At 37.1% G+C, this 24457-nt stretch overlaps 1 protein-coding gene across 1 annotated transcript in view; it reads left to right on the forward strand.

Moving 5' to 3' along the window:
- Positions 1-24457, forward strand: part of DPP10 (dipeptidyl peptidase like 10) — a 440052-nt gene that overhangs the window by 202419 nt on the left and 213176 nt on the right. The window contains exons 2-3 of the mRNA XM_062004641.1: positions 2272-2386; positions 10228-10323. Coding sequence (XP_061860625.1) covers positions 2362-2386; positions 10228-10323 — 121 coding nt within the window. The 5' untranslated portion in view covers positions 2272-2361. The remainder of the gene's footprint in view (positions 1-2271; positions 2387-10227; positions 10324-24457) is intronic.

Here is a 24457-nt window from a genome sequence, read left to right on the forward strand (position 1 = left end):
ACATACAATCCTCATTTCCTAGGAGTCACCAAAGAGTCTTGTGAAGGCACCATGCAGGCCTTGGAAGACCAATCGTTTTTAAGGCTGGTCAGCAAGTTGCCGTGGTAATTAGTATTTAAGGAGTTGAGAGTGCTCAGAGAGGTTCTTGATGCCCCATCCCTGGAAGTGTTCAAGCTCAGATTGGATAGGGCTTTGAGCAACTCCATCTACTAGAAGATGTCCCTGCCCATAGCAAGGGCATTGGAACGAGATGATGTTTAAGATCTCTTCCAATCCAAACCATTCTATGATTCTGTAAACAAAAAGGAGCTGAAGAAAATGAGGGGAGCAGTCAGGTTGGAAAGGGATTGGGAAACAGGGTCAATGGGTTGGGGAAAGGGGGCAGATGCTAGGAGTCCTTACTTAACACCATTTTCCCTCATTGCCTATGAAAGACAAGAGTTCTGAACTTCAGTAAAAAAACATACGGGCATCAAAGATGGGTTGTTGATTATAGTAATCAGACTTCTCCTGCATGGCAGTCCCTAGGAAAGCTGCACAGAGATCAGTGAGAGGGACTGCCCACTAATGCTATACTGAAACTGTCCTCAATAATTTCCCTTGGTATGCTATAATTGAACATCATCCATTATCTGCCATTCAGTTAGTATCAACACCAAATATGAGATATGTGTGATAACAAAAAAGTACCATTGCTCCTACAGCCGGGGTGGGGGGAAAGGACTGAGATCAACCTGAGATCAATAGCCAGCAGCCATTTACCACTAGGCCAGAGCTAGCCTCAGCTGTGGGAAGGGGAAGGCTAACACCTGTTAGGTGAGGGAGTTGGTCCTGTGAAGACCATCTGTGGCCTAGGGTTTAAATTTGAGTAGATTGATTACTTTTCCCTTTTTGGGAGGCTAATAGTCTTTAGAACGAGCAAGCTTAGATGAGTGTAGGCCACACAGGGAGATGTGGCCTGGCAGGTAGCAGCCATGTTGGGATGGATGGCAGGAGGCTCCTTACTAGGGCTGCTGAGAGACTTCCCCTGTGGGATTGCTTAGAGACTGTCTAAGGGAATTCCCACATGTTTCCTGGAAAGAGAAACTGTCTTTCACTGGTAGAAATAATCAGATAAAGAGTTTAAAAAAATTATACTGCTAGAGATGCTGTTCTGGGTGATATATGATGGTGTACATCAGCCAAGAAAGCACAAGAACATCGTCAATTTCCATCCCCACCTGGTATTTACTTATAGCTTCTGTAGATTTTGTACATTGTCTAGAAGCTTTTGTAGGTTTTGAAGTATGTGTGTAAAACAACTCAACTTTGTAAATAGGCTGAAGCAGGGTCTTCTGAGAAGTCCCTCATAGGTTTCTCTTCACAAAGGGCCTTATTGCAGCAGTTTAAGATAGTAATAGCATGGGTAATTGTGTCAGAGAAACATTTATACTTGCCATCCATAGATAGAAAAAATATATTGTTTTCTATGAGAGAAAGGTAGAGAAAATATGAAACAATTGTACAGTTTTTGTAATTCTCTTGTTAGATGTATATGTGTTGTTTTTTGTCACAAACTACCATGAACACAGGCAATGCATTGCCACTGGCAAGCCTGAATGGGGGCTGGCTGGAGATCATAGGAGTTTAACATGTAATCACAGAGGATTTGGGTTTAAGTGTATTGGTAGTTACAGAAATATTCATTTAACATTTGTTAAAAGCTACAGTTGTTTTTTTATGAGTAATAGGGGAGCAGTTTACAGTTGAACTACTGTATAGTTAAGAAGAGCTGTGTAGCTTCAGATGGAATACTTGGGGCCTCAGGCAGTTTTGTAAATGTTTTCTATCACAAATAAGTTTAATAGTGTACATTAAAAAGGATGTGTATTTAAACCTTTATGGTGCATACCACGTTAGGTGGAATTACACTAAATTGCCACATTTCATTTCTTTAATTATCTTATAAACTGCTAGTTGATATTGTCCTGAAGTTTATGTTCAGCACATTTTAACACCAGTTGTATTTTGGACAGCTTGTGTAAGCTCATTTGACTGCCTCTTACTATTTTAAATATATATATATATGTAATTTTATAAGATGTATCTATTAAAAAAGCATCTGACTTGCACACCTTGGCTGACCCTGTGTACTACTGAGAAGGGAGGGATCATGATCACCTCCCATACTGCATATGCACAGAGCAATTTTCCTATCGCTAATAATTCTAGAAATATATGATAATGAAACATGGTCTTTTCCTTTTATTTTATTTTTTTCCCTTCCTGTAGGAACTTGGAAGTAACAGCCCTCCGCAGAGGAACTGGAAGGGAATTGCTATTGCGCTGCTGGTGATTCTAGTTGTTTGTTCACTCATCACTATGTCTGTCATTCTTTTAACCCCAGGTAACCTACTTTATTTTTTTCTTACTGAAGATCTTTGATTCATAATGCAGTCATTAAACTGACATATAAATGTTAAAGTATCTCTTGCCCTTAAGAATTATTAACTTCTGGCTTCTAGAAATTTGGTGCATGTAGGGACTAAAGAGTTACCAGAGGCTTTGTGGAGCAGAAGCATTTGACTTTGGCAATAGGTCCTTAGGATAGTGTCAGCCTTGAGATGGCTGCAAGCAATTCTTATTAGCCTCAGCTGGTGTCAGTTGACTTCAAAGTTTAGTCACTTGTGTCTTGGTGTTACTTCAGATACACAGATGAGCTCAGAGAAGGCTGTATATCACAGAAAACTAATGCTGAGAATGAAACTTCGCACTGAATCAGAAGCATGCATCTTTCATATATATGTGGACAAGCTTCTTGCCTTTTCTTTCTCTCAAAACCAACAAGAAGTGAAATTACTGAACAGTTCACCTGCAGGAAAAAATGAGGAGGGAAGGCAAATAGACAAAAAAGCAGTTTGAACATATAAAATAATCATGCTTTTTTTTTTTTGTTTTGGTTTTATCTAGATTATTTTTAGAAATATTTTCTTTTTACTCTGGGACAGTAACTATTTCAGTATGCCTAGGACCTAAAAGAAGGAAACATTGCACAAGTCTTTGAGAAAAAAAATCTTTGCATTATTTTAGTCAGATACTGAAGTTACAATGAAAAGTACTTGATTTAAATGGCGTGCCTAGATGGTAAATATTGGTCTGCAGATGTTATGCCATGCAAGCAAGTGTCCAGTTTGTGTAAACTAAAAGTTTAATGAAGTGTGTTTTTTTTAGTTAAATAGTGTTTCTGGTCAATTTGGCCAGTGGATGAAATCATCAAGAGACGTTGAGTGAGGTCTGTGCATGAGCACTTACAGCAGCATGTGCTGCTGCTTGAAAGGAGGGTGGTGAGACTGAGTGGAAAAGGATCAAAAAGCTTTACTTATCAGAAGGAATGAGATAGTTGGAGACAGTATGTAGTAGTACTACAGATTATTTCGCTTCCCTGGTTGTGTATAAATATCTACTGTATATGCATTGTGCTATCCAAGGAATAATAAAGAAATGACTGCTTATTTCCACTTAGAACATTTTGAGAAAAATGAAAGCAAAGTTGTGCTACTGTAGTCTCAGTGTATAGGAGTTTCTTCAGGGAATAACAAAAAGCAGATGTTGAGGGCAAATGGTGGTGTATCTTGGTACACCTTAAGACAGACAATTTTGTTTTTCTTTTCAAGGACAAGTAACTTTTTTGAGGCTTTTAAAATTTCAAAACTGTGATGTTGGAATCCACAGTAATAAAAATCAGTTCTGGTTATTATATAGAATTTTTAATGATGTGAAAATGTAAATTGAAGTCTTTGAAGGCATTTGTGAAAAATAATAAACAACCTAGGGAAATGTTAATTTTTTCTAATATGTTAAAAAAGCTCAGTGAATTACAACATCTCTGAGGCTGTTTCAAAATCTAGAGAGCTTGCTTGAAACTTTGGTGTAAGCTGGGACCTACATTTCAGTTCAAATCATGCGAGTGAAAATAAGTTCTGTCAGCTCAGCTGCTCTAAGATATCCCATAGAGACTGTAGAACTTCATATAAATAAAAAACTTTCTCCCCAAATGATCTAGGATTGTAAAACTGAAGTTTCTTGTAAGTTCAAAATGCTTACCAAAGAAAACCTTGGAGGTACATTGGAGGATAGCTACTTTCTCTATTTGGATCCTAATCAGTGCTGCTCCCTCTTCACTTTCATGATTAATTAATATGGTTTTTTGGAAGAAAGTGTTCTGATACTCTGCTTGTTTGCTCGAAGATACTAAACATGATAGCTGAAGTTATCTAGTTTTGAATATATTTAAGATCATTTTGGAATGTCTAGTGTTTGAGGGAAGGGAAAACTTGGGAAACTCTCACAGCTCTGGCTGTTGCAAGGTGCTCAGTTCTAAGGTAGTTTTGCAAATTAATCTCATAAAATTTGATGGATCTGAATTAAGATGTTCAGTGCAATAGTGAGAATTTTGTCCTCTATTACCTTGGGATAGTTCAGAGTGCATTGTTTTTCATTTCTAATACTATTTGGAGCATCAGAGTCTTCTACCTGTACCAGTGGGTGATTTTTAGATTTCATGTCATTTCCCCTAAACACTATGCATCATGCTACTTCTTTTTATGGAAATGCTAATAATTTTGGATGATAGTTGCTCAGAAGCCTGATTGTTTAGTTGAAAGTGTTGTGGAGACAAAAGTGCATTTACTGATATGCCAAATCCACCAGAAATTAATCTCTTTTGCCTGCAACTATTTATAGATTTGTCCACAGTATAAGAAACTCTCTTGACAGTTGTCATTTGACTCAAACCTTGAGCATCAGTTTTCGTGCTTCTTTTAATAGAGGGATCAATGTTTCCATATGAGATAACAAGCTTTTAAAAGAAAGTCTTCTATGTGAGTTATATTCCAAAGGCTTCAAAAAGGCTTCAACTTCTGCCAAAGACACAAGCATTATTAAAACTGAATGGAAATTTTGGATTTTTTAAAAACTATTTTTTTATTACATGCAATACAACTTGAATATACAGCACTAAGCAGGAACTGTGTTGAAATTAGAGATGTATTTTGACCTACTAGTATCTTAACTGCTGTTAAAATGTGAAATATCTGTGTTGCAATAACAGTTGTAGGTTTAACAAAGTGTACCAACAGTATTAGGAGTATCTTATATTCTTTTATGTAGCTTTTAATCTGTGCTCTAATACTCAGCAACTTTATAGATGTATTAGTGTTCTCAACAAAGATATGGGAAACCAGTCCATGTAAGGAATCAGTGGTAGTTTGAATGGACTCCCAGTCCAGTAAGCTCTTGTTGGGATTCAGCAGCTCTCTGAACTTGCATGAACCGAGGAGTACCTCAACAAAACCCCGTTTCACCCACTGAGTACACATTGCTCCACTGCAGGCAAATATCCCTGCTAGTTTTCTTCACAGTTAAGTAAGTGCAAGGATAAAGGAAGTGCATGAAGATATTCAGAAACTGAAGTTACTCTTGTTAAAGTAGGGCACTGAAGTGTGGAAGAACTTAAGACAGAATAGGAGCCTGTGAGTCCTACGTAGCAATTTAATCTAGTGATTTTTGGGTATTATGTGGAGATCATTACTGAAGAAGTATTAAAGAGAGAAAAAAGAACAAAACATCTCAGGAATAGTCTTATAACTTTCTTTGTATGGGAAATTAATGGCCAGGGTAGAAACAGAAATAGCAGTTTATGAGATTGCCATCATGTGGTTTGTATGTCAGTATAAACAAAACACAAGTATGTTTCTGGTTCTGCTTTTATTCTATTTCATGTTTTGAAGTTTTGTCACATACTGAAATATCTATAGGTAGATTTTTCTGGGATCAATGCCTCACTCCTGACTCCAAATCATCATGTTTTTGTGCTTTCCAACATGACAGTATGTTCCACATAATAGGAATTGCCTGAAGACCTATTCAATTGACCGCTGTTCATCTGTATTTCAAAACTGAGAAATGCTCAATTGGAAGTACTAGCAGCAGGAAGCTTTTATATGAAAAATCACCTAAGAACAGCCTCAGAGTTGTACAAACGTTGCCACCCTTGTATGGGTGTTTTGCCATGACACTTAAGGCTGGTTATCATTTTGGGAATGACAGTAGTTCTACCTTAATGTTAAGTGACAGTTTCTGAAGGTGTGGCAGACTCAAATGCTTTAGTGGCAGATATGGACTCCTTTACTGAGATATTGTTGTCAGCATTTAAACCGTGCATGCTGATAAATGGTAATTACTATTGAGCAGAGTGACATGTAACTAATCATAGAGTCAAAGCAAACTCAGAGGTTGCTTTCCTATCTCTTGACGAAAAAAGAAAAAGAAGAAAAATTCCTTTAGGGAACATCTAGGTCAGGCAATCTGAGAGAAAATGCTCTTTTCTTTGAAACTGCTTTGAGTAAAATCAAGCTCTAGGAAGAGAATCTATTTGGATTATGTCCAATAGATACATATTCCGTGCAGAACAGGATTGGGACCGAACCTTGCATGCCATCCATCAATGCTACTCTGAAATGAATAGAAAACACACTACAGATTATTTTTACTAAAGTGGAGATTCATATTTCTGTTCAATGTTCTATAAGCTTTCAGTGACTACTGGAAATTGCCAAATAAGTTTTAACATCTGACTACTTTCTGGCAAGTTGTTTTTGTTTTTTTATGCAAACCTAAATCAAACTATGCTCATTCCTGATTCTTGATACACCTGTTAGGTTGCATAAAATTTTATTAGTGGTGTTTTTCCACTTTTCAGGTGATATTTAACATCAAGCTTTTATCCTAATTTCTAGCATTAAAATATTGTTTTTCACATAAGACTCAATAAGGACTTTGAGCTAATAATATACTATGCTGCATCATTATTAGCTTTATTTTTTGAATTTGTAAGTTAAATTTTGAGATGTTTAGTCAACTTTTAATCTGCAAAAAGAATATCCTAATAAACCCATGAAAAGTAATGAGGCTATTAATTTCTACTTTTGCAGTCTTCTAGTTTAGTAAGCACAAACAGGTTTGTCGTTTTGAATAAATACAAATTGGTTGTTAGACTGTTGTTAGTTTGATGTATAGTTAAACAATAGCTATTTAGTTTTAAACCTTTGACTTTATATCTTCTGTAATCTGTGTTCACTTTCTCTACATAATATGTATAACTTCAGACTGAACTATAGAAATCGGTGGGAAATAGCATTAGGACATTGACAGTATAATTCCTTTAAGGAATAATTCAATAAAATGTAATATGGAAATGGAAATAGAGAGATAGTAGGCTATTTGGTAATGTGGTAATAAACATAAACTGGAAAAATGCCATCTTTAAATTAAAACAAGTACTTTGTAAAATACATACTAATTCATTCTTGTCCTCAAGAGAGATTAACCCATTATATAGTGTTTTGAGATTTCACAGGATGTATTATTCATCTTGCTATATAAAACCTAAGCATTTTTGGAACTTAAATTACTATTTCAGAGTATTTTGATGTTAAATCAACATTTTTGTTAAAAAATTTACAATGTGAGATATTGACAAAGTGAAGAAGCTAGTGTCAAGAAAAATCTGTATTTTGATAATGACTTTACATTAGGAAAAAATGCTTTTCAAATGTGTAGTAAAGTTGCTAGAAGACAACAGTTTTCTCAATTTAGAAATGGTAACAGCAATTTGAAAAGTTAAAATCCAGTTTATACCAAGATTAATTGGCAAGCATGTGAATTAGCTAAGCTGGTGTAGCTTCCTTTGATAGCCTTTCTGGACACAGTCAATAACTTCTTTTAGTGATTTTTATTAAACCAGTTAACTAATAAAAAGAAATCTGTGAAAACAAAACTTCCTTGGGTACAACAATTTTTGGCAAGATAACAGCTTGTGTGAGCTTGATTAATAGTTGACAAACTGGCAGAATATAAGGGGTCACATAAATAGAAACATGCTTAAGAAAGGTTAGAAGGGATAGAAGATTAGAAGGGATCCTTTTCAGGATCACAAACCGAGGTTTGTTGACTCAAAATAGGCAATGAGAAGCAGCTTGTTGAGGGTAGGTAGTCAGCAAGGTTGTGGATAAAGTGGAAAAGGGGAATATGAAGAGCCCAATATTTGATGCTGTTAAGTTAAAAGTAGTGTTTTGAAGACAGTGAATGTATTTGTGGAGCTGAGTAGAGTATACATAACAATATTTACTTACTTTGAAGATAAAAGCTTGGTGTGTGGTAGGAGCAAAAGGTAACAGGGTCCCATGATGTGTAACCAGAAGGATTAGGTATAAATCGAGATAATATTCCTTGCTGTAAAGCCCTACTAAGACTACAACCGGAATGTTGTGTCCCATGCGCGACTTGGAGACTTAAAGAAAACAACCCCAAACAGGCTATTTTGATCCTGGAAGATAGGAGGAGGGGAAAAAGGATTATTTAAGGATTGGAACATTTGTGTTATGAGACAGGATTTGAACAACTCTACATGCTTAGCCTTACAGGACATCAAGTGCAAAAATTGTTGATTATGTGATTAAGTGCTGACTGGGGCCCTGGGAGTGAGGCACATGCAGAATGCAGCAGTGCCATGGAGTGAGCAGCTCTGATGGCCTTGTGTCTATACTAAATTTATCATGGGCCTTAAAAAAGGAGCTTCCCTTCAATACAGCAAGGATGCACCTTATTAGTACTAACTGAAGTGACTGCAGCAGACAGTGCTGACATTTAAAGGCAGAAAAATCATATTGTTGTCGATTCCAGTAATCTTTCAGCTGGCTCTCTAATTGAGAAATTTGGCTGAATAAAGACCAATAGCAAAACTATGATTGACTTTATTCACTGTAAAGGGGCCACATTTTCAATCTGAAATGTATTTGAGCATACGACCTTTACAAAGTGTATTTCTTTGTTAAAAATGTGCTGGTAACATATTGGGTCAACATCAAGATGACAAAATTGCTTCTTAACTGCTACGATTCTAAATATTCTTTTTTTCTATGAGTCTGTCATCAACAGCAAAATATCAGGACAAAGTCTTACTAAGAGAAGGATCCTCTCATAGAGAAGGTGGATGCCTGACACATTGAATGGAAAAGCTTATGGAGCTTAGATAGTGCAGTAATCTATGGCAAACGTGCCCAGTAATGATAAAATGATTAAAAGTCTTGACTGGGCATCTGTGTGGTTGATTGTGTAGGAAGTGCATAGGTGGATACTTTTGCTAGCGCACAGGCAATGTCTAATGCAGCTTTTGGCAGCTGGTGTTCTCCTAAATAGCCTAAAGCAGTTAGGTGAAGTGCACAGCTGCTGTCACTGAATATTCAATGAAAACTTTGTGTTTGGGCAGGAGGACTTTTGCTTTCATAGTACTTCACATTTCACTTCTTATTATGATAGTTCACTACCGAATGTCCACTACTAATTTATTTATTTAACCTACAGCACAAGAAAAGTAGACTCTTGCAGAGCTTTTTTTTTTTTTCCTTTCTGAAGCATGGAAGTGATTTTAAGAGCTGGCAGCTTACTTCTTTGTTTTGAAAATCAATGTTGACTAATACTCAGCAACACAATATTCCTGGGTTCTATCATGTTTGGGAAAAACACAAGGCTGTTACCCTCATGTTTTGCTGTGCTTATTGCTAGAGAGCAAGCACAGACTAGAAATTGTTCATATAGAATTATTTATTTTTTCTACATTTTAATCTATAGAATAGATAAAATTGGTTCCACATTTACTTACAGAAGTATTTTGGCTACTTTCTCTCTGTATAAGGTAATCAATATGGCCTACATCCTTTGCTAGTCAGGAATTTTTTGATTAGTAATCAGATTTTTCGTGTGGTGTAGGGCTGTGGGAAGAAGAAGCTTTGTCACTGCAGTCCCAGTGTAATAAATAGTCAAGCACCACATCCTTCATTTATCCTGACCATAAGGTAGCAATGTTTTGTTTTCTGAAGCTTTACTGAAAAAAAATCATAGAGTGGTAGGGATTGGAAGGGACCTTTAGAGATCATCTATTCCAACTCCCCTGCAGAAGCAAATTCACCTAGATCAGGTCACATAGGAACATGTCCAGGCAGGTCTTGAAGACTTCCAAGGAAGGAGACTCATTTCATGTAATTAAAAAAAAAAAAGAGCAAGGTATGACTATTGATTTTGACAGGGCCTTTGAACCACATATTCTGTTTTTGTAGTTCTGATGTTTTGCAAACTAGACTGAATGCATTTGTTTTCATAACTAAAATGCTCTTGTTATGTTTATTTCAGATGAACTCGCAAATTCATCAGAAACCAGATTGTCTTTGGAAGATCTCTTCAGAAAAGAGTTGATAGTTCACAATCCAGAAGCTAAATGGATTAATGGTGAGTGTGTAACCTCTCACATAATTTGAAACTAGGAAATAATTTTGAGTTTTGAAAGGTATCACTAGCTGGGCACTGAGCACGAATCAGTTAAAATTCCAAACTCTTTTGAAATTGGCCAGCATCCTGATTTTCCTTGTAGTTCTTAATCATATCTATTTCATTAATTTTTGAAGTGGTTTTCTAATTTTAAATCTCTCTGTGGTAGAAGCCCACTAAAAATTTCTGGTTATGCTGGAGTTGGAGGCAGCAATGAAGAATTGTTTTTAAGAACTAGATCTTGTTTATGGATTCACATAAAGATGGATTCAGAAAACTAAATTGTTCCATTAATATCTAAACTTTGGATTTTGAGAACTGGTCCTAACTCATCTCATCTGGCATGGATTCTACTCTTAGTCATTTTTTGATCTCTGATCATTTTCTCTCTCAAATTGTATTTAATATTCTAGTTTAGGAAGTGATATATAAATGATGTGCAGATTTTAATGTAAAAAACCCAACAAATGCAACCTCTTTTTTTCAGCTCCTTGAACTCCTTTTCTCTTGCTCACAAGTTGTTTACATTCTCTCATTCTCTGTTTGTAAGAGATGTACAAGAAAAAAAACAGTGACCATCTGTTTTGTGGCATAATAGTTGAATCTTTATATTATTCCAGGTGTTACAGTCAAAAGAGTAACAGTAGCCTTTTTGCAAAATAGAATATTGTTAAGGAATGCTCAATAGAAGGTAGAGGTTTGGAAACCTGGAGATGTAAATTCAGAATAACTTTGCATGGGAAATTATGATTCAGTTATATCAATAAATTTTGTCATTCAGTGACAAATAGAACTGGTTTTCATTTGTTGGAAGTTATCCAATTAAATTGAAATCTTGCTTTATGATACACTGTAAAGCATTAAATGAGCATAACAAGAGTAAGTACATTTCAAGAAAAAAAGGATATGGTTTCTTCTCTTCAGTAGAAGACCTTTTTCTGCTTAAGTCTTTTTAGCTAATGCAAACAAAAGCAGTTTCTGATGAATTTGGTGTTCTCTATTAAATTTACAAAGCTTTTGATACTACTCCTATTGTCAAATACAGTTATTACAGACCCAGTATTGTCAAAGTGACCACTAAAAACAGTGTACTAGTTCCATACATTACTCTTGTTACTCAAAAACTCCTAGAGGTTACTCATCTGAGACCACTAGTAGTAATTCCTAACATGTGCATAATATTCTATGCATGAAAATATTACTAATTTCAAAACTCAGGACAGTAAAGGGTTATGTACTGAGTTACAGAAATATTGTTGATACGCTAAAACATGTAGTTTGTTGCATTTTTTAACTCTCTTACAGCATGAAGTAAGATAAAAGGTTCTTTTAAGAGTATTCCAGATGTGGTAAAAATAAAAATGGAATTTAGTGCTAAACACTTGCTTGGGTACAAGTATCTTTTGTGGTGTTCAGAATCCATCTTAAACTCACACAGTGGAAGGTAATTTTACTAGTGTCATGCAAAAAACAGATATCATAAGCAATGTGGTCTAAAAGCTATGTTATTGTACAATTGTGAACTTCTCATCTGTTGAAGATAGGATTAGAAATAGTACTTAATAAAGAAAGGCCTTTTGTTTTATTAACACTACAGTTGTACTAATATCCAGTGTTTCTGCAGTGATTGCTCTTACCCAATATGAAAATTCTTGCAGTTCAGTGTTTTCATGTGTTTATTTGCCAAAGAAGCAACAAAGTCCAGTGGTACAAAGAAAGGGAAAGAATGGACTTTTTCCTGATTACAATATCTGTGTGTATGGGAACTGAAGGAAAAGTGGGGTAATCAATGATTTTATTAATTGTTTAGTATTTGTGATAAACACAGAAATGTTATGCATGTATTCTTTTGTTTGAAAAGTCTCAGTATGGTCACTGAAATCAACACCTTGGATAACAAAAAAAATGAGGAGGAGTCTTTCCAAGCAGCATTACTGTCTCCTGTTTCTATTTTTAAGACATAGGATAAGATTCTGTGGTAACATTGTATTATATGAATGGAGAATGAAATATATAACTTAATATTCAGCATTGATTACTGTGGAGTTGGAGGGGAGCATTTGGCTCTTTGCATGTTGTCAGGTTAAGTGCTCCTGGGCTCTGTACAGGAAGATTTTAGCAGAAAATAAGTAGCTACTTACTACTACTTTTTGCTCCTCTTGGGATGGAGTAATTTGTATCCATCTGCAAGTTTTATTATCTTGACCTCCTGGGAAGGGATGGAAATAGAGATTGAAAGAGAGATTCCTGCTGTAGGCGTTTTCTGCAGGGTCTAAAGCATATTTTTTAGAAAAAATGTCTGATTTGAGGTTTTCAAGTGCTAGATGAATCAGTGTTCTTAGGCAAGCTCTAGTATTTAACACGTATCTATACTGTTGCCTGATTCTTCTCTAGCATTATTGTTCAAATACGATGTTATTTCTTCTTTCTCTGCAAGTTCCTCCACTACAAAAATCATCCCTATGTAGTTATTTCTAGTCTACTCTTTAACCAGGATAGGAAGCTGCTGGAGAGAGTCAAGCACAGAGCCACCAGGATGATCAGGGGTCTGGAGCATCTTCCTTATGAGGAAAGGCTGCGGGAACTGGGGCTGTTCAGCCTGGAGAAGAGGAGACTGAGGGGGGATCTCATTAATAATTACAAGTGTATAAATTTTGGATGTCAGGAGGTTGGGGCAGCACTTTTTTTCTGTTTTACTTAGTGACAGGGCAAGGGGTAATGGGATGAAGCTGGAACACAAAACGTTCCAGCTTAGCATAAAAAAACCCTATTTCACTGTTGAGATGAGGGAGCCCTGGCACAGGCTGCCCAGGGAGGGTGTGGAGGCTCCTTCCTTGGATGTCTTCAAAACCCTCCTGGACACGTTCCTGTGTGATCGAATGCAGGTGGACCTGCAGGGGTGTTGGACTGGATGATATCTAATGGTCCCTTCCAACCCTACCGTTCTGTGATTCTATGATTCTTTACATGCTGAAGTTTTTACAGTCCATTTCCTTTTCAGCTTGAAACAGAGTCCACAATTTTATGTGCTTGCCACTGAAGTTAATCATTTTATGTATGCTTAAAGCTGCAGAACAAGTATTTTTAATCTGAGATAATCACCTATTGCCAAAGAAAAGTAAAACTTTGAGAGAGTTTTAAAAGTGACAAAATATATTCACGTTTAATCTAACTTGAAGATGTACCTATGCAGATATATTTGAGATTTCTTCCTTTCTTCCTTTTTTTCCTTTTTCCCTAATTTCTTACTTCCATTTTTCCCTTTTACTTCAAAGGCAATTAAAAAAAAATGGCTTGGAGATTTGTCTTCTCGTTTTTGTAAGAATTTACAACAGAAGAGGAAAAATTCTGTGTGTGACAGCTAGTGTTTTCCTGAAGAATAACAACTTAGTAGTTTTCTGAGCTTTTTCAATTGTAAAACTGATCACTTCCACTGTATTTAAAAGGACATGGTAGAGAGCATATACAACCATCAATCAGTTCAATCTGTTATCTGGAAGACAATTTGATTTCAGAAAGCCTTCCAGTTGCTTGGCATAGTTTTGAAGATGTTCAGTGAGAGTACATCTTCCCTTAGCAATATTGATCTTCAGGTTTTCTAATAGGAAGTAGGGATTTCAAATGCTGCCAGTGAATAGTAAAGATACTTAAATCTGACATCACACTGATACTCATAAGGACTTCACATTAGATGGCAAAAGTACAAAACTGCAGCATAGTTTAAAATACACAGAATGCTTTCACTTGCAAAAAAACCTTAAAAAGACTTAATGTATCTCATATTGCTTCTGGCTCAGAGTGCAACCATTTAGCAGTGTGGACCAGTGTCTGCTTCAGGTTGGGCATAGCAACTCATTTCATGCCCACATTTTGCTTAAGGACCATGTGGTCCTGGGTGCCTGGACAGGACAGTTAACAGAGGGTGACAATACACATTATATTAGGCTGTATCAATGGCAACAACTTTATCATCATAAACTAATCTATGAATCATTGCTTATCTGCCAGTATCAGCAGTCTGCATACACCTGGCTCTCTGAATCGTGCTGAAGCATTTTTTATTGTTTACAAATATGTAAAGGGCAAGTGTCAGGAGGATGGAGCCAGGCTCTTCTCAATGATGGCCAATGATAGGACAAGGGGCAATGGGTATAAATTGGAACACAAGAGGTTCCAAATAAGTACAAGGTTGAATTTCTTTACTGTTCAGGTGAGGGAGCACTGGAAGGGGCTGCCCAGATGGGTTGTTGAATCTCCTTCTCTGGAGACATTCAAAACCCACCTGGACGAGTTCCTGTGTGACCTACTCTAGGTGGTCCTACTCTGGCAAGGAGGTTGGGCTAGATGATCTTTTGAGGTCCCTTTCAGCCCTTAACCTTCTGTGATTTTTTTTTTCAGAATATTTTCTTAATTTCTATTAAGTTACTTAGAAATATGTATGATGGCCTGTGAGAAATGCTGAGGGTTCAAAAGGTTTGCAGTCTAATCCCTATATCTTTACTGGTGTACTTATGTCTCTCATTATCAAGGACTCTAGCTGTTAATGACAATAGAAGTCAGAATCTTTGCTTTCATTCCTTCTGTGAACATACGAGTTGCTTGCATTTTTTGTTGTACTGTTAATCTTTGCCAGTCTTTCCTGTGTGTGTGATGACTCCTTGCTCCACTGACTTCTTGCTTGTATTCTGTCAGATGAGTATATAGTCAGCACGATTGTGATATTTTCATGTGTCTGAAAAATGTTGGAGAAGGACTTGAAATCTGAATGATGGCCTTCAGCACATTGCTAAAGCTCAGCAAATCACCTGAGTACATACATATGGTCTTCACAGAGCCAGGAGGGAAGTAGGCATCTGCTTAGTGTAAAACTTCTGTAAAGTGCTTTCTTGAAATGGTGAGATGATAAATATTTCACTCTTCCTGTCTTGCTTGCTTCCAGGGAAGCTGTCCCTGTATTCAGTAATCCCTGCAACACCATGTCACTGGAAGAATTCAGGGTAATGTTTACAGCTTGGCAGCATCATAATTCTGCAGACAAACACAGTCCTGCTGAAGCAAGAGCAGAAATTTTGGAGTAGTGAGGGAGAGGACTGGGAAAGTGACACTTCAAGGAGGGGAATGATCTTTAAGAGAGCAAGAGATGATAGGAGAGATTCTCATCTCCTGTAGGAGATCTCATGCTTCATTCAAAGCAGGCTCCTCACAAGCAGCAACCTTCTTTGTCTTTGGGAGGAAGATTGAAAATAAGTAAGTCCCAGGGAGCCAGAATCAATAGGGGAGGGGAAGACTTTGACTCTTATGGCAAGGGAGAGGACCTGGAGTGGATGAGGTGCAACCTGTATTTCAAGAAGGGTTTGTTGCCTCACACAGAAGCTGCATTTCTTCCACATATCAACCCTCTCCCTGACTTTACCCCTCATAAAGTGCTGTGCTGTGTCAGACAGGAGATGCTGATGTGTACTCTGTGCCTTGATCAGGTGGCTGCTGCCAGGCAGGGGTGGCTGCTGCAGTGCCCCTTGTGTGTTGTAGAGGGAGACACAGGGAGCACAGTTGGTGCTCACATTCTCTGCTGGAGCTGATACGGAGAACCTTAAAATAATTGGAGGTAGATTGTCCTTTGTTATCATCCTGACAAACACAGTTCTTTTAGTTGACTAATCAGGGAGAGCATGAATGTGTCTTTTTGATGAGAGATTTCTGGAGAAAACATGTATTTATACGGTTTTATTTTGGTATAAAACCCTGGTTTTGAAATGAGGTTTATCATTTTGTCCAGAATAAAATCCTAGATTGTGCCAGCAATCCCAACAGGTATAACCCATTTAGAATTAATTGCCAAAGCAAATAATTTTTGATGCACATATATTTTCAAGGCAAAAAAGTTAATGGGATTCTGTGGACGTTATAATAAACCACACTTTCCTAAATCAGAAATATATTCACTCTACCTTGAGAACAGTATCATGGCAATAGATGTCTGGTTCTGTTTCACACAAGCTCTTATATTTACTTGTTTTGGTTTTGGTTTTTTATGTTGCTTGCAGATTTCCAGTATTAGCTTCAGACATTAATTTTCGGAGTAATGTTTGCCAGTGGGCATTGTTTTTTAGTTTTACACATCAATTTTATCAGTGTAGAGAAAAAAAAAATGAATGAGTAATGCCTACCCTTTTGAATGTCAGTCAAACCCAAGGACTGTTTTATGGAGGAAATCTCTTTCCCCTCTTCACATTTTGTTTTGCAAACATATATTGTGTTTACAAAAAGAAACTAAACCACCTTTGCTTTATTGTTGAACAGTCACTACACTGCAATATTTTGTAGATTGTGTATTAAACTTAGCATGGAAAGATATTAACTAGCTGAAGAAGTGTTATTGCTTCTTGTAACATATTTAGTTTCCTTAAAGAGAAAATGATACTGTGGCTTCCCACAGATTTATTTGTGGTTGTCACTGTCCTCATGCTGTATGCTCCCTGGGGAGTGAAATGTGTAGACAGAGGCCTTTGTTTGAGCTGGTGTTTTCCTTGAGTCTGTTGGCTCTTGTCTATCCTGCAAAATTAAATCAAAAGTCAGTCTGGGAGACTTGGTAGGAATGTGGTTGAAATTGCTTTAAAAACTGTGGATGGTAAAAATGGATGTGGTTTGGGAAGCACAGGACACAGATTTTACAGTATCACTGGTGCCAACATTGTGCAGGAAATTATGGTTTAAAACATTTGGCACTTTTTAAAGGAAGCATTCCTGTGCACATAAGGATGCATGGATATCAGTCAAGTGCAAGAAATCAGTCCATCATTGAACAATAAAAGAAGCCAGTTTCTGTTCCAGAAACCTGTTGCTGTATTGAAATCAATAAACAAACAAATATCTCTATTAGATTTACATAGCTATAGATGTTGGTATTACTCTTGTAATTTATGATGGATATTAAGAGTGAAGTCCTAAATTATTTTCTTCATCCTTTAAAAGAGATGAGAGTCTGCAGTGGCCAGGCTGGAATGCAGCCATTGTATACAAGCATGTTTTTGGTGTAGCAGGAGTTCTTTTATATTTAGGCTGTGAAATGATGTATGAATACTCTGACAGGGACTTGGGCAGAGTGGAGAAGAAATACATACAGTGGTGCTTTTTCTTCCTCTGCATATAACTTTCATTATTTATCTGAGTCTGTGCAGAGCCTGAAATGAGAAGCCAGACCAGGCAGGAGTTTTGTTGCCTGAGGTTCACTGTGAAGAGTTTATTTTTGAAAAGCATCAGAGGGCGGTTGGACTTTTGATTCCCCATGCAGGAAAAAACTCCTAGGTAGGAGTTTCCTAGATAGGGAAGAAATCCCAGGTAGTGCTCCAATCTTTGGAGGCTTTTAGCTAAACTTCTTCTATCAAAAAATACTGCTAGTGCTGTGAGTTACACGCACAGTTTTGGCCAAGTTAAAAGGCTAAGTTTTGGAAGGTCCCCAGAAAATTTGAAATGATACAGTGTCTCCAGGCTGGCTGAAGTTTCTCTTTTAGCAACTCTTCTTTTAGCAACTGCTGAAAGGGGGAATAAAATTTTTAATTGATACTGTTCCACTGATTTGTTAAAGTAACTTGTTAAACAAAGGGATGTAAACAATATTGTTGTGAAATGGATTAAATGATTCAATTCTGTCTTTAGGGAATTGAAGAAGTTAGAGGCTGTACTTGTGCTGATGCTGACGATGTTCCCTCCAAGCCAGCTGTAGATAGGTAGTTGATATGCACAATGTGCCTTGTTGTGTCCCTTGATGCAGGAATTGTGACTTATCAAACAATGGCCAAACTTGCTTTTGGAAGAATTTTGATTTTCTTGGTTGTTTGCTTTTGTGGTTGTTTGCTTTTGTGGTTTAAGTATGATAGCTCTTTGGTTTTCTCAGCATTTGTCTTGTTAGAAAATGAAACGATTGTTAAATATTGCATGTGCTGAATACATGTAAAGCAGAAGACAAATAACATAAAGTGCATGAAGCTACAAAAGTGTTAATGTGAACAGGAACTAGAATAAAATCATTTTATGCAGCATTGTAAGCAGGATTGCAACTAAGAAAGCACAAAATAATTTAGGTTGCAGCTGTGTGTGAATGGAACACACACCCTAAAAACCAAGATGGGAAAAATCCTGTACTTTTTCTGCATGTAAGTGGAGATTAATCTCATTTCTGTAGGAATGTATCAGAAAAAAAAGATGATCAATAATCATTATCACAAAACAAACATTAATTTTCTTCCATGAAGAAGAGATGCTTTTCTCCTTCAGTTTCAGAGACTCGGGTTCTTGCCTGTTTAAATGCTGCAGTGTTGCATCTATGGGACTCTCACCAGGGTGGCAGCAGAGCTCTCTCTTGGGGGAAGCCAAAGGCCAGAGGATTACTGTTCCTTTCATCCTCTGATTCTTCACCCAGAGGACGAGCAGTTGTATAGCCTGTTGCTCAGGAAGGTGTTTTGTCTTTCTCATTAAAATTCTTTGTCTTACTGGTTTTAACACAATAAGAATTTTTCCCTTGGTTATTTCCCTCAGACTATATGCAAGGTAGTCCTTAAATAATATTACCTAGTGGTTATTTTAACCGATCTTCCTTTCCTGGCCACGCTTTTAGGATCAGCTACATACACTATACTTCTTTCTGCTCTAGCATTATTGATATCTCTAAGATGCTGCATGACTTGCTTGCTTTGAAGTAGATCTTGGGTAATTTCTGCTCACATCAGCTATGTTAAGCCCCATTGCTATGTCGATACTGGTGCCAGTGTTAATGATTGTTAACAAGCGTTAAATAGTGCTATGTATTCAGGGCCATTAACTTGTGTCACCATTGTGTTTTGTAAATGACTTCTTGGTGCACCTTTTTAGAAATCTCCCTTCCTTCACCAATATTGTCTGTGAACTAACACAACATTGTATTAGTCATGACCTCTACACTGTCTTGTAGCATTCCTCTTCACTTGAGCATTACCATTATTGATTGCAAAGCGTTTTGTCCTGGGCATTCTGATGGTTTGGTTTTGCTTTCTTTTTTTTTGTTTGTTTCTTTATTTTCTAACTAGATAAGTTAAACCTTCTCCAGGGAGTATCTGAAATTTATTTTCCTGAAGAATCTTTAGTTCTTTTAACAATTTCTTTCCAAATGTTTTCATTGAGATGTAGACTGATCCCATGATTGTTGTGATCTATGGATATGGGACAAAATCCACAGATTGGGATATAAGTTAGGGAAAATTAAATCAAGTATTTCAACTAGTGGAAGATCAAACTACTTTTTGCCCCTGTCAGGAAAAAATACAGCTAATCATTGTAATCCTTCTTAAAATTTATGTCCTGATTGATTTTTTACTTATTCCACAACCCAAAGCATTAAGAATTTAACAGAGATCAATACACTTAGAAAATATTTAAACAAACAGAGTGTATCTGTTGTATAAGATACTGTATTTTGAAAAAGGATAGCTGAATGGTTTATGTTTTCCAAACAATATTTATAGTTAGCAACCTAATGTGAAGGGTTAAGTACAGTAATTCTGTATCTGAACCCCTAGGGAAGTAGACCAGACACTTAAATCTTAGTTCTCCTCATTGAGGCAAAAGTCTCCTGAGTGTAGTGCAAATATTAAGGTTATTATTCTGGTTACCATAGCAATGTCTGTGAAAGAGGATGACCTCTTCTCATTAATACTTTTTTGACTAAAAAAGGAATCCTTGATACAATGAACAAGTGTAATCTGGATGTGCTATATCATTCCTCTTAGGATGCTACCCTCTAACATAAATATTTTTACTATGTGAACAAACCAGAGCAGTGGATTGAGTTTTGGAGTGGTAATGGGTGGTGAGTTCTGTACAGCAGATTTGTGGGTTCCCTTCCGAATGCCACACTTTTTTTTTCTGGTATACACAAAGACTTCTGTCATGGTTTTACATGGAACCCCTTCCCCATCACCAGAAATGGCTCCATGTCAAACCATGACAACTTCAGAGATGTATGTGTTCATACATCAGCAGGTTTATATATGTGTGAACAGTATTCTTTTCATCCTGTGTCTTCTTATTCTGTTTTCCCCATTTACCATCACTTCTCCTGAGCAGAAGGGTACCTGTTGCCCAATTGGAGCTGCAGTCCTTTCCTCATGAGTTGGATTTGTAATGACTTTTTAACTTTTCCTTTGGAAGCTGCTGTTTATACCTGCAGCTGGCTTTATGGTCCTTCGTACAGGCTCATTTAATCAGCTCTAATTTGCTCATCAGCAATTTCATTCTCTTTCAAAGGAGTGCTATGCATGAGGGGGATATACCTCCAGTCATAACTGCATGCGGAAGCACTGCTGGCTGATTCTGCCTTGTTTTCATTTGCCTGAAACAAATCCGTTTAATTTTCTTCAGTTTTCTTGCTTACTTGTTTAAATAGGCAGTCCTTTAACAAATGCTCAGTTGTGTTTTGTGGCAGATTATTAAGCTGTGCAGAGTTTAAAATGGTTATCTTTAGAAATCAAAGCTTTACATTTCTAATCCTTATGTTTTGTTGTGGGTTTTTTGTTTGGTTTTTTTTGTTTTCTTTAAGAGGTGGAAAAACAGTGGTTTGTATTCCATTCTGTATTGCCCAAATGCTTACGTGATGGATCCATGGAGGCTGCACTTTTGAAAAACATGTACATCTGTAGAGACACGTATCTAAGTTTATTTGACCTTTAGTGCTTTTTTCCATTGCTCTATTCAGTTGATTCCACTGTGTATTCTCTGATTTTCTTTTTTTTTTAGCAAATGTAAGCGACACTGAGTCATATTTGTCATTCATTTATTCATTTCCCTAGTCTATTTTGTTTTCTGTGCCATGTGTTCTTAAGTGCATGAACTGATCCTTTACCTACTAGTGTGGCAAGGCAGGTCAGATACACAGAAATGGTTACCAGGCCAAGATTGTTATTCTTCCTGAAAATGTTGACTTTTGGTTTTAGTATGTTTTGAAAAGTGGATCCATCTGTCTGTCTGTCTATCTATCAATCAATCTATACTTAGGTCCTGTATTTAGGATTCTTTCAAGGGTCTGTTCAGTGCATCAGTTCTGTTAAAATTCTCCCATGAAGTGTTTGTGTTGAGCTGGAGAAAAGGGCACAAGTGTTACACGGTTTTGATCCAGACTGCATCCTGTTGCAGTTTGGAGCTGTTCCTTTTAGGTGCAGCAGGATTAGAGGGGAAAGGCATTGAAGGGAGAAATCTGCAGAGTAAAAGCATAACCCAACTAACATCAAGAAACGTAATGAGAAAAAAGGAAAACAACTGGGTACAGAGAAAGCAGAGAGCACAAAGGTCTCTATTAGTACTTCATCAATGCCAAAGGACATGTGTATTTCCCACTAAGGTCATCTCTTTATTCTGCAACTTCAGGCAGCTTCTGGGAGGATGTGTAGGCGGTGGGAATTTTCACTTAATTATAGTGATTTCAGTCTTTAAGAGATAAGACTTGGCCCTGATTATGACCAGGAGACATGAGACAGGTGCTGAAGGTACTTAAGTGATGTGTTAGTCATTCAGCCAGCCCCAAAATTGACCTGAATCCTTCCGACACAATGCCTGAGGTGCATCTGGTGGCACAACCTTGCTGCCATTTTGTCTGGCCAAAAATTGTGTGGCTATATCTTTATTTGAGGATAGATGAAGTGCAGTGAGAACTAAGATCCTATAAAGTTTATTACATTTTTCACAATATTAATTACATTTTTGTTTACTCTTGCAGAAATCAAATGTGGTGCCCATACTATCAGTATGAGACCACAGAGTTGAGATGAACCAGAGATAACTTGATATTTGCTTGTTTATTTAATCTGACAAATGTTTCTAGACAATTTGCGTGAGGGATTTGCCAACTAGCAATCATTGTGGCAACCATGTATCCTTTTGCCAAATCCATAAACATAGATTGACTTTGATCCATTAATAGGACTCCCATGGTTTAACCCCAGCTGGCAGCTAAGCCCTGCACAGCCACTCCTTCCCTCCTGATGGGATGGGGGAGAGAATTGGAAGAGTAAATTGGATTGAGATAAAGGGAGTTTAATAAGTAAAGAAAAAGTATGTATTCAAGCAAAGCAAGACAGGAATTCATTTGCTGCATCCCATAGGCAGACATATCCGCAGCCACCTCCGGGAAAGCAGGGCTCCATCACACGTAACAGTTACTTGGGAAGACAAATGCCATGGCTTCAAATGTCCCCCCTTTTTCCTTGCCCCAGCTTTATATGCCGAAAATGATGCCCTGTGGTCTGGGATATCCCTGGGGTTCGTTGTGGTCAGCTGTGAGTCTTGGCTGTATCCCCTCCTAGCTCCTTATTTCCCCCCCAGCCCATTCACAGATTGAGTGGAGTGAGAGGCAGAAAAGGCCACAATGCTGTGTGAGCACTGGTCAGCAGTCACGACAACATCTCTGTATTACCAACACTGTTTTCAGGACAAATCCAAAACAGAGCCCTATTCCAGCTACTGTGAAGAAAATTAGCTTTATCCCAGCCAAAATCAGCCCAAGGGCTATACAAACCCATAGCCTTTCTAGTCAGATAATGAAATTGTGGCCACTTTGTTAAAATAAAATTACTAAAACACATGACCTGGAGAAACAATCAGGTTTTGGATTAAATATACATATTGGCCTTCCATGCTGACAATAATTTGATTTTTGCCCAGTTTTTGCTAAGGTTTCCTCAGGCAAAAAGCACTTCTTTAGTTTTGAGAGTTTTTGTAATCCGTAGTTGAGAACTTTGTAAACGAAGACCATCTTGTCAAATAGACAAGTGTTTCAAAGGGAAACGTAGAGTGTGCTTTCTGTATTTGCAGCCTGCTTTAGCCATGTGGCTGACAACATTTCTTCTGCATCTGGAATATTGATTTTCAGTTCAGCCAAAGCTACTTGGAAGTTTGAAGTTTACTTCAGATCTGCGAAGTAAAAATTTAAAGTACTTGGAAACTTTAAGCATGTGGCCATGAAAACCCAGGAGCTGAGAGTTCTCATTGTAAGGAATAGCCAAATAAACATCAAACAAGTAAACTAATCTATTTCATTGCAGATCAGGTTCTACATGAGAACTAGTTGTAGTAGCTTCAAAACTCATATTAACTGATCCTGTCCTAGAGCAGCCATCTGTAGAATAAGACAATCACTTCTCTTTTTCTTCTTAGGCCTGGAATTAAGTCTTGTCTGGCAAAATGAGTCTGTTATTTCTGTAATGATGGTACAGAATATGTATATATTTATTAGTGGGATCTTGACTGAGACAGCTCATCTGTAAAGGTCACTAAGCAGCTGTCAAGTGATGATAACTTTTCAGGTACTACTGGCGTGAGTTGGACTCAAAGTGACAGTTATGGTAGGCTGAAGATAATTTTGTCAGAAAAGCTTTCTGACAGTTTCTTTTCTTTTTTTTAGGCTTCAGTTGCAAGTTTAATGTGAAGGAGTGTTTCTGTAGAAGCTTTTTAAGAAAGGTTTGAGTAGTTCACTTTAGCTTTCTCACATTTTAGATAATATGATTTTTTTATTGTTAAAATATTGAAAGCTTCTCTTTAGTATAATCATTTCATTTTGACATTTCTCAGGTTTTTTTAATGCATTTTATATTACTTGTGCACACTATTTTATGCATGCAAAATAGCTCTATTTTGGTATTATCAGTTGGGGAACAGTTCAACATTTCAAAAAAAGAGTTTTTTAATGTTGTATCTGAAATTATGAGGATACTTTTCTTAAAAAAACGTATGACATTTTCAATTTATTCTAATTTGGCACTTACCAATAGTTTGTTTGCTAGTCATCTCTGTGGGCAACTTGGAGAAAGGAACTCTAAGCCATATCAGTAACAACTCCAAACAACATTATATGTTACTCAAACTATGGTCATAGAATCATTGAATCGTTTCAGCTGGAAGAGACCTTTAAGAGATTATTGAGTCCAGCCTTTGTCTCAGCCCTATTAACCACTAGACCATTTCCCTAAGTGCAACATCCACCCATCTCTTAAACCTCTCCAGGGATGGTTGACTTCAGCACCTCCCCTGGGCAGCCCGTTCCAATGCCTGACAACCCTTTCAGGAAACAAAT

This window comes from Colius striatus, chromosome 11 (assembly GCF_028858725.1).
Source record: "Colius striatus isolate bColStr4 chromosome 11, bColStr4.1.hap1, whole genome shotgun sequence".
Lineage (NCBI taxonomy): Eukaryota > Metazoa > Chordata > Aves > Coliiformes > Coliidae > Colius > Colius striatus.